Genomic DNA, 14752 nt, shown 5'->3' on the forward strand with positions numbered 1-14752 from the left:
ATACTAGCCTGGGCAACAGAGTGAGTCCCTGTTGTTAGTTGTGAAGCAGGCTGAACAAATGTTTAGCTGCAGGGTGGGCTCACCTCACCAGTCTGGTTCCTTATGGCTTATTTGCCTCAAGGCTGAGCACTCAACCCCACTCAAGGTCTAACACTCAACCCCCCACCGGTCTGGGTCTGGAGCCATGGGAAACCCACATCTGGCCCCTGCCCCGTCTCCCTGAGGGCAGAAGGAACTACTATATGATCCAATCAATGTAGGCCAACAAGTCAGCTTGCAGACCTAAAGACCACATTAAATTTTGGCTATAAAAAACTCTCTCCTGGGCTGGGGATGTGGCTCAAGTGGTAGCGCGCTTGTCTGGCATGCGTGCGGCCTGGGTTCGATCCTCAGCACCACATACCAACAAAGACGCCGAGAACTAGAAAATAAATATTAAAAAAAAAAAAAAAAAAAACTCTCTCCTGCCGGGCTCCCATCTCTTGCATGCACACGATTTTCTCTCTTTCTCTCTCTCTCTCCCCCCCTCTCTCACTTTACCCCTCCCTTTCTTCTCTCTTTCCCTGCCCTCTCTCTCTTTCCCTGCTCTCTTTCTCTCTTTCTCTCCCTTCCCTGTTACTTAGACACTGCCGCAATAAAGATCTCTTGGTCGCTCCGAGTGTCGTGGTCACTTTCCTTTCACCTGTCTCAAAAATAAAAACAGCTGGATGAAGTGGTACACGCCTATAATCCCAGCAGTTTGGGAGACTGAGGTAAGAGGACTGCAAGTTCAAGGCAAAAATAAATAAATAAAAACAGGGGCTGGGGAATTAGCTCAGCAGCACAAGCAAAGCCCTGACTTCTGTCCTTGGCCCTGAAAAAAGAAACAAGAGAACAAAAGAAACAAACCATGAAATTGAAAATGTTTTCTTTTTATATTCAATATTTTTATTGGTAGGCAATTGTTATAGTAAATTCAAACATTCACACAATAAAACAATATAATTTGATTAATTTCATCCCCCAATCCCTCCCATTTCCCTCCCGTCCCTCCCCCTGTTCCCCTCTTCTAGTCTTCTGGTCTCCCTTTTTTTTTTTTTTTTTTTTTTTGGTATTGGGGATTGAACTCGGGGGCATTCAACCATTGAGCCACCTCCCCAACCCTATTTTGAATTTTATTTAGGGACAGAGTCTCACTGAGTTGCTTAACACCTTGACTTTCTTGAGGCTGATTACTGTTATGCTCCACCAAGCCTGGCTTCATTTTCAAGTCCTTATGGGGCCCTCTCACTATTAGCTTCCTGTACTCATTGCAGGAACAGTGACCCACTTCTATACCTCCTGTTCCCATAGCAGGTAACAGTAGTGTTATGGAAATCACACTCAGCAAGAGACTCAAGCACCACTGGGAGAGTTGGAGAACTCTGAAGTTCTGGGCCCTGAGCTGAGGTTGCATGGAGTTTTATAGGAAATTTGACATCATTTTTTAACCATTACAACACCAGTAGGTTTGACAACATTGATGGGATGGATTGAATTTTTTTTTTTTAAGAGAGAATGAGAGAGAGAGAATTTTTAATATTTATTTTTTAGTTTTCAGCGGACACAACATCTTTGTTTGTATGTGGTGCTGAGGATCGAACCCCAGCCCCACGCAAGCTGGGCAAGCGCGCTACCGCTTGAGCCACATCCCCAGCCCTGATGGGATTGAATTTTTGGCTTATTGTGACCAAAGACCATGCATAGGTGCAGAACAAAGACAGTAAAACACCTGCTAGTGTTATGTCAAAGTGGCCTTCACAGGTAGCAGTAACCCAAGATAACTTGAGTTTACTTCCCTAAGAGCTATATTTTTTAAGAACTAAGTCTATGAGGTTATAGTTTAGACCACAGTTAATTGGCCTAGCAATTAATTAACTAGCTAGATTCCTACAGAATTTAGAAAGTATACAAAGAGACAACACTTTTCACAAGCATCTGTTGAATCTCTGGCCTTGAAACCTGCACAGGGTGTTTACATTTCAAGACAGAGTAGTCCAGATTCCTAGAGACAATTTATAATCCAATAGGTAGGAAACCCAAGGTTAATTAGGTTTCCTCAAGAAAGGCTAACAGAAGGCTAGGGGTATTAACTCTTTCCTAGGCTTTGGTCTTCATTATAATGTTCTTATAATTTCATTTTATAATCAGGTCTGGTTTCTCCCATCACAGTAGAATGGGAGTGAAGGAATAACTCATCACTTCCCTTTGCTCCAAGGAAGAATAATTACTGCTGGCTGCTGAGATATGCCCAGGGAACTGTCCACAAAGAGAGCTGTGGGGGCGGGGGACATGGCAGGAGCTGATATTAATCTGTTTCATACAGCCAAACTTCACTTGGAGCAATAAAAATCATTTCATTAGAAGTTATCCACAGTCTCCTCCCTTCCCCTACATCCTATAACAGCCCTGTCTCTGCCCCTGGGTTCAAGTTGACCCTTTTTTTTTTTTTTTTTAACTGCACCAGGGATTGAGCCCAGGGGCACTTTACCACTGAGCCACATCCAATATCTTCATTTTATTTATTTATTTTTATGTGGTGCTAAGGATTCAACCCAGTGCCCCACACCTGTGAGGCAAGTGCTCTACCACTGAGCCACAACCCCAGCCCTTTTTTTACTTTTTTATTTTGAGATAGGGTCTCCTTAAATTTCTTAGGGCCTTGCTAAATTGCTGAGGCTGGCCTCAATCTCCCTACCTCCCAAACTGCTGGGATTACAGGCGGCCAGCTCTCTGTGACACTTTAGGTGAGGGGATACATAGCCATATTTTCCTTTTTAGTACTGGGGATTGAACCCAGGGGTGTTTGACCACTGAGCTATATCCCCAGTCTTTTTTATTAGTTCTTTTAGCTATACATGGCGGTAGAGTCCATTTTGATAAAATTATACATTCATGGAATATATCTTATCTAGTTAGAGCATCATTCCTTTTAATTATTATTATTATTATTATTATTAGTAGTAGTAGTAGTAGTAGTAGTAGTAGTAGTACCAGGGATTGAACCTGGGGCACTTAACCACTAAACTATATCACCATCCCTTTTTTATATTTTATTTAAAAGACAGGATCTCGCTGAGTTGCTTAGGGCATTACTAAATTGCTGAGGCTGGCTTTGAATTAACAACACTCATGCCTCAGCTCCCCCAGCCTCTGGGATTACAGGCACTGCGCCACCCGACCAGGGTCTCACCAAACTGCTGAGGTTGGCCTGTAATTTACGATTCTCCTGCCTTAGCCTCCTGAGTAGCTGGGATTACAGGCCGTGTATGACCACACTATACAGGCCTACCTATGTTTTTGGTCTGCCTGGGAAAAAAAAAAAAAAAAACTGTTCAAAGAGTGCATGGGCAGGAGGACACAAGGGCCAGACATCTCTCCCTCTGGGAGGCTGGATCCAAGATTTAGGAATCAGAAACCAATGAAATGTGTTACCCAGGGCTTTCCTTCTCTGTGAAGGCGGATAGATGATGCAAACAGCAAATGTGGGTGGGGTAGGGGTGGTGGTGCAGAAAAAAGCCAGGATCCCCAGGGATACAGAGGGGAGTGGTAAAGAAGGCCACTTTTTAGGCTGGGATCCTAGCTCAATGGCAGAACACTTCCCTAGCTATTCTTAGCTAGCAGAGGAGGCCCTGAAATAAGGGGAGAAAGTGAAGGTGGGGAAGCAACCTCCTTGACCGTCCTCAGCTTCTTGAACCCACAATGCAAAGAAAAGACCACCGACTCCAATTTTAAATCAAATTAAAGCAAGCTTATGTTGTATACACAAGAGAGGTAGCTGGCCAGTAGCTGTCTCACTCAAAGCTGGGTTGGAGAACAGCCCAGATCTCAGGGAAGAAAATATTTATATACCACCAAAAGTTACAAAGGGAGGCGTCTGGAATTTACAGCTAATAGGGTTCTGGCAAACGTAATACAGGGTAGTTTTATTTATTTATTTATTTAGGTGCAAATGGGCACAACACAAGCCTTTATCTTTATGTGGTGTGGAGGATCGAACCCGGGTCCCGCCCTGCTAGAGGAGCACTCTACCGCTGCGCCACAATCCCAACCCTAGCATATATATATATATATATATATTTTTTTTTTTAATAATTATTTTTTAGTTGTAGTTGGACACAACATCTTTATATTATTTTTATGTGCTGAGGACTGAACCCAGGGCCTCACGTGTGCTAAGCCAGTGCTCTACCACTGAGCCACAATCCCAGCCCTAAATCTCAGTATTTTATGCTAAAACAGAAATGAACTTTTCATGACTTTGTGAGAGATGGCTCCCAATCTTACAATGGAATTCATTAAGCTCTCTGTATGAGGTACTGGGGAGCAGGGATCACAACACAGTTCTCTGGGCTCCAAAACCCGATCTCTGAAACTGCATGGGACCCCCCCAGTACCTGCCCCTATGAGAGAGGCCTGGGACAGCTGCCTGCCCCAGGAAGCTCCCCCGAAATCTTCGGTATAGGAGACTAACCCACCGAACAAGATCTCCAAGCACTGACATCGGACTCATTTGTAGACCAATCCTAGGAAGTTAAAAAAGCGAGGGGGCGGGTTTATGCAAAATACAACGTTCAGGGAGCAAATGAGCAAAGCTTTACAGGACCAAATTTAAGGTTTATTTCAAAAAGTGTAGTGCCTATATGAAATAATCATAGCGAAAACACTGATTATCAGGAATATTACATCTTGAAGGGCAATTTAGTCTTCAACTCGGAAAATTACCATACCTGTAAAAGGGATTGCACATCCCAAGCTTCCCGGGAAGGAGTTTTCCCAGTATCGCTTCTCGGCCTTTTGGCTAAGATCAAGTGTAGTATCTGTTCTTATCAGTTTAATATCTGATACGTCCTCTATCCGAGGACAATATATTAAATGGATTTTTGGAAATAGGAGATGGAATAGGAGCTTGCTCCGTCCACTCCACGCATCGACCTGGTATTGCAGTACTTCCAGGAACGGTGCACCCCCCTCTCGGGGGAATTATGCTGGTTTAAAAAAAAGACATTAACAATATTAACCTATTAAGTAACAGCTTCACTTGCTTTTTTTATCTTGTTTTTCTGCTGGAGGCATACATTACCCCTGTTACCTCTATTTTAAGTATTAGGGCTCAGTGCAGGGTGTTTCAGTAACTCACCGAGGACAGGGATGGATGTCATACTATATTTGGGTCATGTATAAAAACATGAATTTTATGTTTTGGAGCTTCGCCATAGTCTTATGGATACTGGGAGATGTTGAGTGCTTCTCTCACTCCACATTGGTCCTTGAAGGTCTTTCTGCTAGGAAGTTTCAGCCCAGGCTAACATCATCCCTGCATTCCTCAGTGTGCTATTCAGAAAATATGTGTCAAGGCCTGAAGGTAGAGCCATAAAAGGAAGCAAGATTCTAAAGAGTTTACCTGCTTAGAGAGAAGGGGGCTGCTAAACAAGAAGTTACAAAAAAAAAAAAAAAAAAAGCATTGTAAATGGCTGGGGACATAGCTCAGTTGGTAGAGTGCTTTGCTTCCCATGCACAAATTCAATCCTTCCTCAACCCCCACACAAAGATAAATGGACATGGAATGCTGTGCTCATGAAATTCATGTTATCTGAACAAGTACCCTGGTGCACATTTGTAATCCCAAGTAATCTGGAGGCGAAGCAGGAGGATTGCAAGTTTGAGACAATTTAGTGAGACCTTGTCTCAAAAATAAGGAATTAAAAAGTGTTGGGGGATGTATACAGCTCAGTGACAGAGTGCCCTGGATTCAATCCCCAGTACCAAAAGCAAAACGAATTTTAAGAAAAACAAAACTGGGGCTGGGGATGTGGCTCAAGTAATAGCGCGCTCGCCTGGCATGCGTGCGGCCCGTGTTATGTGCTAACTAAATAAATATTAAATCCCACTCTCTATAAAAAAATTTAAAAAAAAAAGAAAGAAAAACAAAACTACCACCAACAAACAAACCTTACCTAAAGCTGTGCATCTGAACTACAATAGAAATCAAGACTTTTCTGTGTGTCTGTGAAAGACAGACCCACCAGGCAAGAATGGGATGCTTTTCTTACTGATATAATTTCATTATTATTATTATTTTTTTTTTTTGGTAACGGGGATTAAATCCAAGAGTACTTAACCACTGCGGCCACATCCCCAATCATTTCTATTTCATGTCAGGGCCTAGCTAAGTTGCTGAGGCTGGCTTTGAACTTGCTATCTTTCTGCCTCAGCCTCTACAGCAGCTCAGATTACAGGTGGATTACAGGTGTGTGCCGCCACACAGGTCTCTGATATAATTTCAAACAGCAACATTTGTAGCAGTCTGATTTCAGAGAACAAAGTTTCTCAGTAAGAGAGCAGTGGCCACTCAATAGGGGGATATTATTGACATTTTACAGCTTGGGAGGCAAACCTTTTTAACTTCGAAGATTTGTGCTAAATTTGAACCAATTTTTTTTGGTGGTGGTAGGTGCTTCGCCCCTCCCCTGACTCAGGCAAAGGCAAGGCCCTACTGAGGTGGATGGCGCAAGGTGTCCATCCTCTGGAGGAACGCAGTGTTTCTGGGAATGGGCTGGTTTGTTTCTGTATTCCTTTAATAAGTATAGTTGTGACTTCTCATAGGACCATTAAGTATGAAGGAAAAAACATGACTTTCCCTATTAATGCAACTACTTTTTTTTTTTTTAAGAGAGAGTGAGAGATTTTTTTTTTTAATATTTATTTTTTTAGTTTTTTGCCAGGCACAACATCTTTGTTTGTATGTGGTGCTGAGGAGAATCCGGGCGTCACGCATGCCAGGCGAGGGTGCTACCGCTTGAGCCACATCCCCAGCCCAAATGCAACTACTTCTAAAGAATAGATCTGTTTGCTCTAAATGCAATGATTCAGCTGTGGAGCATAAATTGTTAATATTTAATGAAAAACTCCCTGTATTCCTGTCAGGGAAGTTTTTGAGAAATTAAAGTCTAGAGAAGAAGAATTAATGTTAAGACAGATTAGGGCTGGGGATGTGGCCAATAGTCTGGGACATTTCTAACTAAGCAGAAACAGCTCAAAGCAAAATGCAAACTGAAAGGAAAAATGCTTGCTTATGCATAAGCCAAGATACATTCTTCTATTCTAATTGTAGCTACGTAATATTTTGTTTCTTTGAATGATTCCTGTTTTGTAACCACAAAGTACTGTGAGCCTGCCAAAATGAAAAGTATATATGATTAACTTCACAAGTAAAGATTGGGATTCAGCACCTTCACTTTGGTGTCTGTGCTGTTTCTCCACCCCACTTTCAACAACTCCTCACCATCCTTTGTTGTTTGTTTCCTGAGACCCCCTGTTGGAGCTTGTCTCTGACAGGTAGGGGTCCTGGAAATCGAACCCAGGGGTACTGTACCACTGTGCCACATTCTTATTTTTTACTTTCAGGCATGGTCTCATTAAGTTGCTTAATGCCTCACTAAATGCTGAGTTTGAACTCAAACTTGTGATCCTCCTGCCTCAGTGTCTCAAATAGCTGCAATTAATAGGCATGCACCAAGTTTGAAACAATTTTATCATCATGAAGCTTCAATTCGAGGTATTAAAATCAAAGCCCCAGCACAGGCCTGTAATTCCAACGGCTATAAATAAACAAGGTAAATCAGAACCTTTTCTTTTTAATTTCTTAATATTTATTTAGTTTTTGGCGGACACAACATCTTCGTATGTGGTGCTGAGAATCGAACCTGGGCGCACGCATGCCAGGCGAGCGCGCTACCGCTTGAGCCACATCCCCAGCCCTTTTTTTTTCTTTTTCAAAGTAAGCATTTATAAGATCATCGATTACATCCCCAATTTTCCTTATTTTTAAAAAATTATGTTTATTTATTTGTTCTAATTAGGTATCTATGACAGCAGAATGCATTTCGATTCATTGCACACAAATGGAGCACAGCTTTTCTTTTTTTTTTTTAAAGAGAGAATGAGGGGCAGGGGACAGAGAGAGAGAGAGAGAATTTTAACATTTATTTATATTTTCTTAGTTCTCGGCGGACACAACATCTTTGTTGGTATGTGGTGCTGCTGAGGATCGAACCCGGGCTGCACGCATGCTAGGCGAGCGCGCTACCAGTTGAGCCACATCCCCAGCCCCTGGAGCACAGCTTTTCATTTCTCTGGTTGTATATGATGTAGAATCGCGCCATAAGTGCAGTCATTCATGTATCTAAGGTAATGATGTCCGTCTCATCCCACCATCTTTCCTGCCCCCATATCGCCTCCCACTCTTCCTCCCCTTTCCCCAATGTTTCTCCATTCTTCCCATACCCCACCCCCACATTATGGATCAGCATCCACTTATCAGAGACTTTTCCTTATTTAGTTTGTGTATTTTGCACTTGAGAATGAGATCATGCACCTCATTAATGATTTGAGTCGTTTCTAAAGTGAAGTTTTCTTCTCCAATAAACAGTTCCAAACAGACTTCGTGACGAAGCAGGGAGACGGACTAGGGCTGCTCCATCAAGCATCAGAGTCCAGGAAGGATGCGTTCTAATTAGGTATCTGTGACAGCAGAATGCATTTAGTCCAAGCATAAAAAAGACCCCTTTAAACCAGCATCTCCCGAATCCTGATTTCGGTTTTTGTTGTTTTGTTTTTGTGTGATACTGGGAACTGAACCCAGGGGCTCTCTACCCACGGAGCTACATCCCAGCCCTTTTTTTTCTTTTTCAAGGAGGGCCTTGTTAAGTTGCGAGGCTGGCCTCAAACTTGAGATCCTCCTGCTTTAGCCTCGTGAATCGCTTGGATGACATGCGCCACCCGAGCTGAGCCTGATTTCGTTTTCATGAAACAAAACACAGTGAGCAGGCAGGAATCTTGGCTTTTTTAGCTTTCCATCTCTCCGGAAACTACCCGATGGGCTTCGGCGCCTGAGCTGACTGATGACGCACACTGTGCGCCGGAAGTACTAGCGGTCGGCAACCGGCTGTGGCATGGCGCCCTCCGCAGCGCGCTGGAACCACGTGTGGGTCGGTACTGAGACTGGGATCCTGAAAGGTACGTGTCAGTGCTGGAAATCGGGAAGTAGAGGGGTCGCTCGCTTGCCACCGCTGCGCGGCTGACACCCTCGTCCTGCAGGGGTGAATCTTCAGCGGAAACAGGCGTCGAACTTCACGGCGGCGGGACAGCCGCGGCGGGAGGAGGCGGTGAGCGCCCTGTGCTGGGGCGCGGGCGGCGAGACCCAGGTCAGTGGCCCTCGCTGCGCCGGAGTTGGGACCGCGAGGCGGCAGCCTCGCTCTCCTGGACATCACGCCCCTCTGTCTGCAGATCCTGGTGGGCTGCGCGGACCGAAAGGTGAGGCACTTCAACACCGAGGAGGGCACGTTCCAGGGCCAGAGGCACTGTCCGGGCGGGGAGGGCTCCTTCCGAGGCCTCGCCCAAGCCGACGGGTAAGTCAGGTCCCCTCGCCGAACGCTCAGGGCTCAGGGAGAGCGTCGAGGCTCCTAGGACGACGGAATAATGTCGTTACGCTCTTAGGTGATAAGGACCTGAGTTGGGTGACGGGGACCTGGGTTCCTGCCTTCAGTTCGTGCATTCCTATAACATCTATTGAATATCTACTGAGTTCCGTACTCAAAGAGCAAGGGCTGCGGGTGAAGTTTCTGCCTTCGTTAAGTGTGCATCCTTTGGGTTTTCCCTCTGAGATCCAGTGTGACTTTCTGCTCAAAATGCTGGGCAAGTCATTTAATGGTTTTGAGCAGGCGTTTAAATGGAAGCGAACCACCAGCAAGGTGATGAAGCTCCCAGACTAAAGGATAGGAAGGTCTGATGTTTAGGTAATTGGCCAAGCCTTTTCCCAAGATGAAGATAGAAGGCTGTGGACAGGCTGCTTTTGTTTGGTGGTAGTGTTGATTCTGACAAGTGAGGTCTGGAAAGGATCTGTGGGTAGAATTTTGGGGGGAGAGCAGGGGCCCGAGTGGGGCGGTTGGGTGGTCGGTATCAGGGATCAAACTCCGGGACACTCAACCACTGAGCCACATCCCCAGCCCTATTTTGTATTTTATTTAGAGATAGGGTCTCACTGAGCATCTTGCTTTTGCTGAGGCTGGCTTTGAATTCGTGATCCGCCTGCCTCAACCTCTTAAACTGCTGGGATTGCAGGTGTGTACCACCATGCCTGGCTTTAAATGTATTTTAGATGTATTGTTAGGTTGAGAGATTTGCACTTTCATTTTGTAGATGGTGGGAATTATTGGGCTTTGAGTGGGAAATGCTGTGGAGCTAAGAGCCTGTAGGAGTGTAGAGGACTGGAGAAAGCAATTAGGAGACTCTTGCCAGGGCTCAGGCAAATAATACAGAACCTGAACCCAGGAAGAGAGGGTGGGCAGATATGAAGAAGAATGTAGGCCGAGGCTGTGTGGATACTGGGAAGAGAATACCTTGGGTTTCTTGGGAGAGATATTTTGAGGGAGAGGCTGACATTAGAACCCAAAAAACAGGGAACTCAAGAATAGAACCTGGGGGCTGGGACTGTAGCTTAGTGGTGGAGCACTTGCCTGGCATATGTGAGGCACTGGGTTCAATCCTTAGTACTGCATAAAAATAAAATAAAGGCATGCTATCCATCTACAACTACACATACACACACAAAAAAAAAAAAAAAAAAAAGGAGAAAAAAGAATAGAACCTGAGGTTGACCACTGGATGAGTCTTGTTTCAGTCATTTCTGAGATAATGATCCTGAACCCACCCCACTCCAACTCCAACTCCATTAGGAACCAACTCAAGAATCAGGAAGACCATAAAGGCCAGGTACCCCAACTTAGCTGAGGAGTAGGAAAAGAACTCTGCTTTGAAGTATCACAAATTTGATTTCTAGATCTGGGTCCGATTTTCAGTCCTAGCTGAGTGGCAAATATTTTAAGTTCTCAGAGCCTCCAGTTTCCTCATAAAACTGGTAACCACCTGCCTGTTGACTAAATTGAGTTGATAGGTAAACTGGATGCTGTTAGGCCCTGCATAGACCCCAGGTATCTTGAGGTTGGGGGTTGGGGCTATGGCTCAGTGGTGGAGTGCTTGCCTGGCATATGTGAGGCATATAAACTGGGCTGTTAGGATGGGGTCTAGTTAACAGGAATTTAGAGGTATATCAGCTGGGGCCTGGAGAACACACTTTTTTTTTTTTAATCCCAACTGTATCTTCCCTGTTTGCAGCACCCTCATCACGTGTGTAGATTCTGGCATACTTAGAGTCTGGCGTGACGATGATAAGGAAGCATCCTCTGACCCAGTAAGGTTCCTTACTCTGATGGTTGGGGAGGGTGAAAGTTAGCATTAGGAGCCTAATGAGGGATTTGCGGGAGGAAAGATTAAGAACTCTGGAACTGACTCATCTCTCATTCTTTTCAGCTTCTGGAATTGAGGGTTGGTCCTGGGGTTTGTAGGATGCGCCAAGACCCAGCACGACCCCATATAGTTGCCACAGGTGGGAAGGAGAATGCTTTGAAGGTGTGGGACCTGCAGGGATCTGAGGAGCCTGTGTTCAGGGCCAAGAATGTGAGTGATGGAATAGGGAATCTGAGGCCACTTACTGATCAGAGACCAGATGGACTTTAAGGGATGATAAAGGAGGGCTAAAACTGGTAGCACTTCGAACCTACCTCCATCCTATCCCCCGTTCACCTTTAACACCAGGTGCGGAATGACTGGCTAGACCTTCGGGTTCCCATCTGGGACCAGGATATACAGTTCCTCCCTGGATCACAGAAGCTCATTACATGCACAGGGTACCACCAGGTGAGGCACCATTTCATCCCTGCCCATATCTGGGCTGAGGCAGCTTCTTAATAAAACAGCTTCTATGGGCAAAATGGGCTGCTGTGGTGTGGCACAGCCACTTCTCGGTCCTTCTTCCCTCCAGAGCTCTCAGGAGAGTGTACACCTCCCCATCCATCTGAGCCTTGGTGCTAGCCTGTGGCCTTCCTTTACTGCATTCTAGGATGGAATGTGCTCAACCACAGCTCTATTTCTCCCATGTGAAAGAGAAAGAGAAGGGAGTGTCCCCTTCACAGTGGGTTCCACAGGGCACAAGCGTCAAGGATGGACATTGGGCTGGGTGTCAAAAAAGAGAATTCTGGACCCAGAGCTTCTCTGATTTGCTTTGGGACACAGGCCTGCCCTCCCCTCTCTTGCCTCAGCTCCTCAGCTTTGCTTGAAAGGCTCTATTAGGGATCTTTACGGCTTTTCTCATTTGAAGCCCTGAAACCCAGGGAGCACTGTGTCACTATTTGAAATTTAGGAATGATGTTGATGACATACTTCTGTTTAACCTACTTACGGGGACTTCCTCGCTCCTCCCTCATTCATGCTAAATGTCTGCTTGAAATTCAGCTCCCTCTGATTATTGGTCCAACTTGCTTTTCCATTCCTCCACTCCTAGATGGGAGAATGGAGGGACAGAATGCTCACATTCCCTGTTGTGGAGGACCTCTCCCCATTATCCCTATCCATTCATGCTCCTGAGCAGCTCTGCTCACCCCAGCAACACTCAGATTTGTGTTTCCAATGAGAACATTTCTTTGAGGGTGGGTCAGGAACAAGAAAGCAGTGCTCAGAAGAAAGGATGAGCAGAGATGCCAGGAGGGAGTATGCAAGGCAAGGATGCTTTTGTGATGCCTCAGTTTTCCTCTCTAGGTTCGAGTCTATGATCCAGCCTCCCCCCAGCGCCGGCCAGTTCTAGAGACCACGTATGGCGAGTACCCACTGACAGCCATGACTCTCACTCCTGGGGACAAGTGAGTGGTTAGAGGGGTTGGAGTGGGGCTTGGGAAGGATTCAAGAGATTCCTGTTGACCCCTTGCCTCTGGTCTTCTCAGCTCTGTTATCGTAGGGAACACTCATGGGCAACTGGCAGAAATTGACTTTCGACAAGGTGAGTGGACTAGGGGATTTGGGGAAAGGGAAAAAGTCAGTTTTCCCTCTAACAGGTAGTATAGGGATTCATTGCACCCTCATGGAGACATCAGATTGCCTGGATTCACATGCTGTTTCAACAAAAGTTGTATGACGTTGAACTAATTACTTAACTTCCTGTGCCCTAGTTTCCTCACCTGTAAAATAGAAATATTATTGGTAACTCTTGGTTATATTGAGGATTAAACGTTAAAATAGAAAGTGGTCTGAACAGTAAACACTGAATAAACGGTGGTTAGCTGGCGAGCTAGCACCAATGCCAATGCCTTCTTTAGGGCGCCTACTGGGCTGTCTGAAGGGACTGGCAGGCAGTGTCCGTGGGTTGCAGTGCCACCCTTCAAAGCCCCTACTAGCCTCTTGTGGCTTAGACAGAGTCCTGAGGATACACAGGATCCGGAATCCACGAGGCCTGGAGCATAAGGTGGGAGCTCAAACTTTCTAGCCCTCACCCCTTGATGCTTCTATGTATTTCAGCCTGCCTGGGCCCTACAAGGTCCCTCCTCTTTTTGCAGGTTTATCTGAAGTCTCGACTGAATTGCCTCCTCTTGTCTGGCAGGGATACCTGGGAGGTGAGCAGTCTGGTCTGGGAAAGTAGGAGCTAAGGGCATGGATGTGAGGATTTCCCTATGGAAAGGAAACACAGATCTAGGACTGCTATGCCACTCAATTTCTCTCTGTGGGGTGTTAACAGTTACAATTCTGACAGGGTTATCATTGCAGAGCATGGTGACAGTGGTTTCTGGGAGATATAGGTGGTGTTGGTGCCCAGAGGAATTGATTCCCAGCTAGAGCTTCCCTGGTTTTTGACCCCTGAGCTTTCTTCCAACTCACCAGGATGAGCCCCAAGAGCCTCAAGAGATCAACAAGGTACCTTCAGAAGACACAGAGACAGATGAACTTTGGGCATCCTTGGAGGCAGCTGCTAAGAGGAAACTACCTGATCAGAATCAGACCCAAGGAGCTCTCCAAACCAAACAGAGAAAAAAGAAGCAGCAGAAGTCCATTAGCCCCTGAAAACCCCGTGCCCATTTTGTAAATAAACAGCTCAACTCCCACCTTTTGTGATCTGAACCTTTTGTGATAGAAGTTAGAGGGGTGGCTTGGGGTGGGGGCTTCCTGAGCTGAGACAGTGGGATATCTGACGTCACAAAAGCGGCCCCGGAGCCAGGGAGGCTGGCGAGAGGGTAGCGCGAGTAGCACCTTGCCGCGCGGGGCCATGGGCTGCTGCCAAGACAAGGATTTTCAGACCTCGGATGATCAGGGAAAGGATGGCGGGTCGGATGAAGTTGGGGAAGGTGGGATTAGAGCTGGGGGTGCCCCGTAAGGCCCACCCAGGAGGTTGGGTCGGGTAGGGTGGGGCTAAACAGCCTCAGCCCCATAGGCGCGTCAGAAACCGATTTGGATTCCCCAGGCCGCCAGAATCCCAAGTCTAATGAAAGTCTTCTGATCACCGTGCTATGGAGGCGGCTATCTATGTTCAGTCGTCGTGGTTCCTCGCGGTCATCAAACAAGAAGCATTCAGACCAGATTCAAAGGCCGGGGTATCCAATAGAGGAGGACCAGGATGAGCCGGAGAAGGGGTGAACTCAAACCTGCTCTCCGTCCGCCCCAGCCTCCAGAGAATAAAATTTCTAACGTGGGCCTGCCCAAGCACTGATGCCTCTACAACCGGCTCTGCGGGGTTTGGGCTCTTTAAGGCTCCTCCCCTGAGGCTGGCTCAGGCCCCCCCCGGGGGGTCCGCTCTCACTCCTCAGGGGTGGGGTCACGGAGGCGGCCTAGCCAATGGGAGGGTGGAGTCGCG

At 46.2% G+C, this 14752-nt stretch overlaps 2 protein-coding genes and 1 non-coding gene across 5 annotated transcripts; all 3 read left to right on the forward strand.

Annotated features, from left to right (window-relative positions):
- The first annotated feature begins 4799 nt into the window (after nucleotides 1-4799).
- Nucleotides 4800-4990, forward strand: LOC120890101 (U2 spliceosomal RNA). The gene has a single exon (XR_005734355.2). It is a non-coding gene; the product is annotated as a U2 spliceosomal RNA (small nuclear RNA).
- Nucleotides 4991-8884: 3894 nt separating this feature from the next.
- On the forward strand, nucleotides 8885-14006 carry Wdr74 (WD repeat domain 74). Of its 3 annotated transcripts, XM_005331470.5 has the most exons (11): nucleotides 8885-9036; nucleotides 9118-9224; nucleotides 9307-9428; nucleotides 11194-11269; nucleotides 11389-11535; nucleotides 11674-11775; nucleotides 12673-12773; nucleotides 12855-12910; nucleotides 13227-13372; nucleotides 13464-13520; nucleotides 13786-14006. In XM_005331470.5, the coding sequence occupies exons 1-11, from the start codon at nucleotides 8973-8975 to the stop codon at nucleotides 13963-13965; spliced, it is 1158 nt and encodes a 385-aa protein (XP_005331527.2). In that variant the 5' UTR covers nucleotides 8885-8972; the 3' UTR covers nucleotides 13966-14006. The 3 variants fall into 3 exon arrangements, with proteins under 3 accessions (XP_005331527.2, XP_013216716.2, XP_040140144.2); XM_013361262.4 differs by lacking the exon at nucleotides 13227-13372 and having other exon boundaries at nucleotides 13508-13520; XM_040284210.2 differs by lacking the exon at nucleotides 8885-9036 and having other exon boundaries at nucleotides 9307-9333.
- An 82-nt stretch (nucleotides 14007-14088) lies between these two features.
- Nucleotides 14089-14711, forward strand: Tex54 (testis expressed 54). The gene is made up of 2 exons (XM_078045839.1): nucleotides 14089-14246; nucleotides 14342-14711. The coding sequence occupies exons 1-2, from the start codon at nucleotides 14168-14170 to the stop codon at nucleotides 14533-14535; spliced, it is 273 nt and encodes a 90-aa protein (XP_077901965.1). The 5' UTR covers nucleotides 14089-14167; the 3' UTR covers nucleotides 14536-14711.
- The last annotated feature ends 41 nt before the right edge of the window (nucleotides 14712-14752 follow it).

Source organism: Ictidomys tridecemlineatus, chromosome 4, assembly GCF_052094955.1.
Source record: "Ictidomys tridecemlineatus isolate mIctTri1 chromosome 4, mIctTri1.hap1, whole genome shotgun sequence".
Lineage (NCBI taxonomy): Eukaryota > Metazoa > Chordata > Mammalia > Rodentia > Sciuridae > Ictidomys > Ictidomys tridecemlineatus.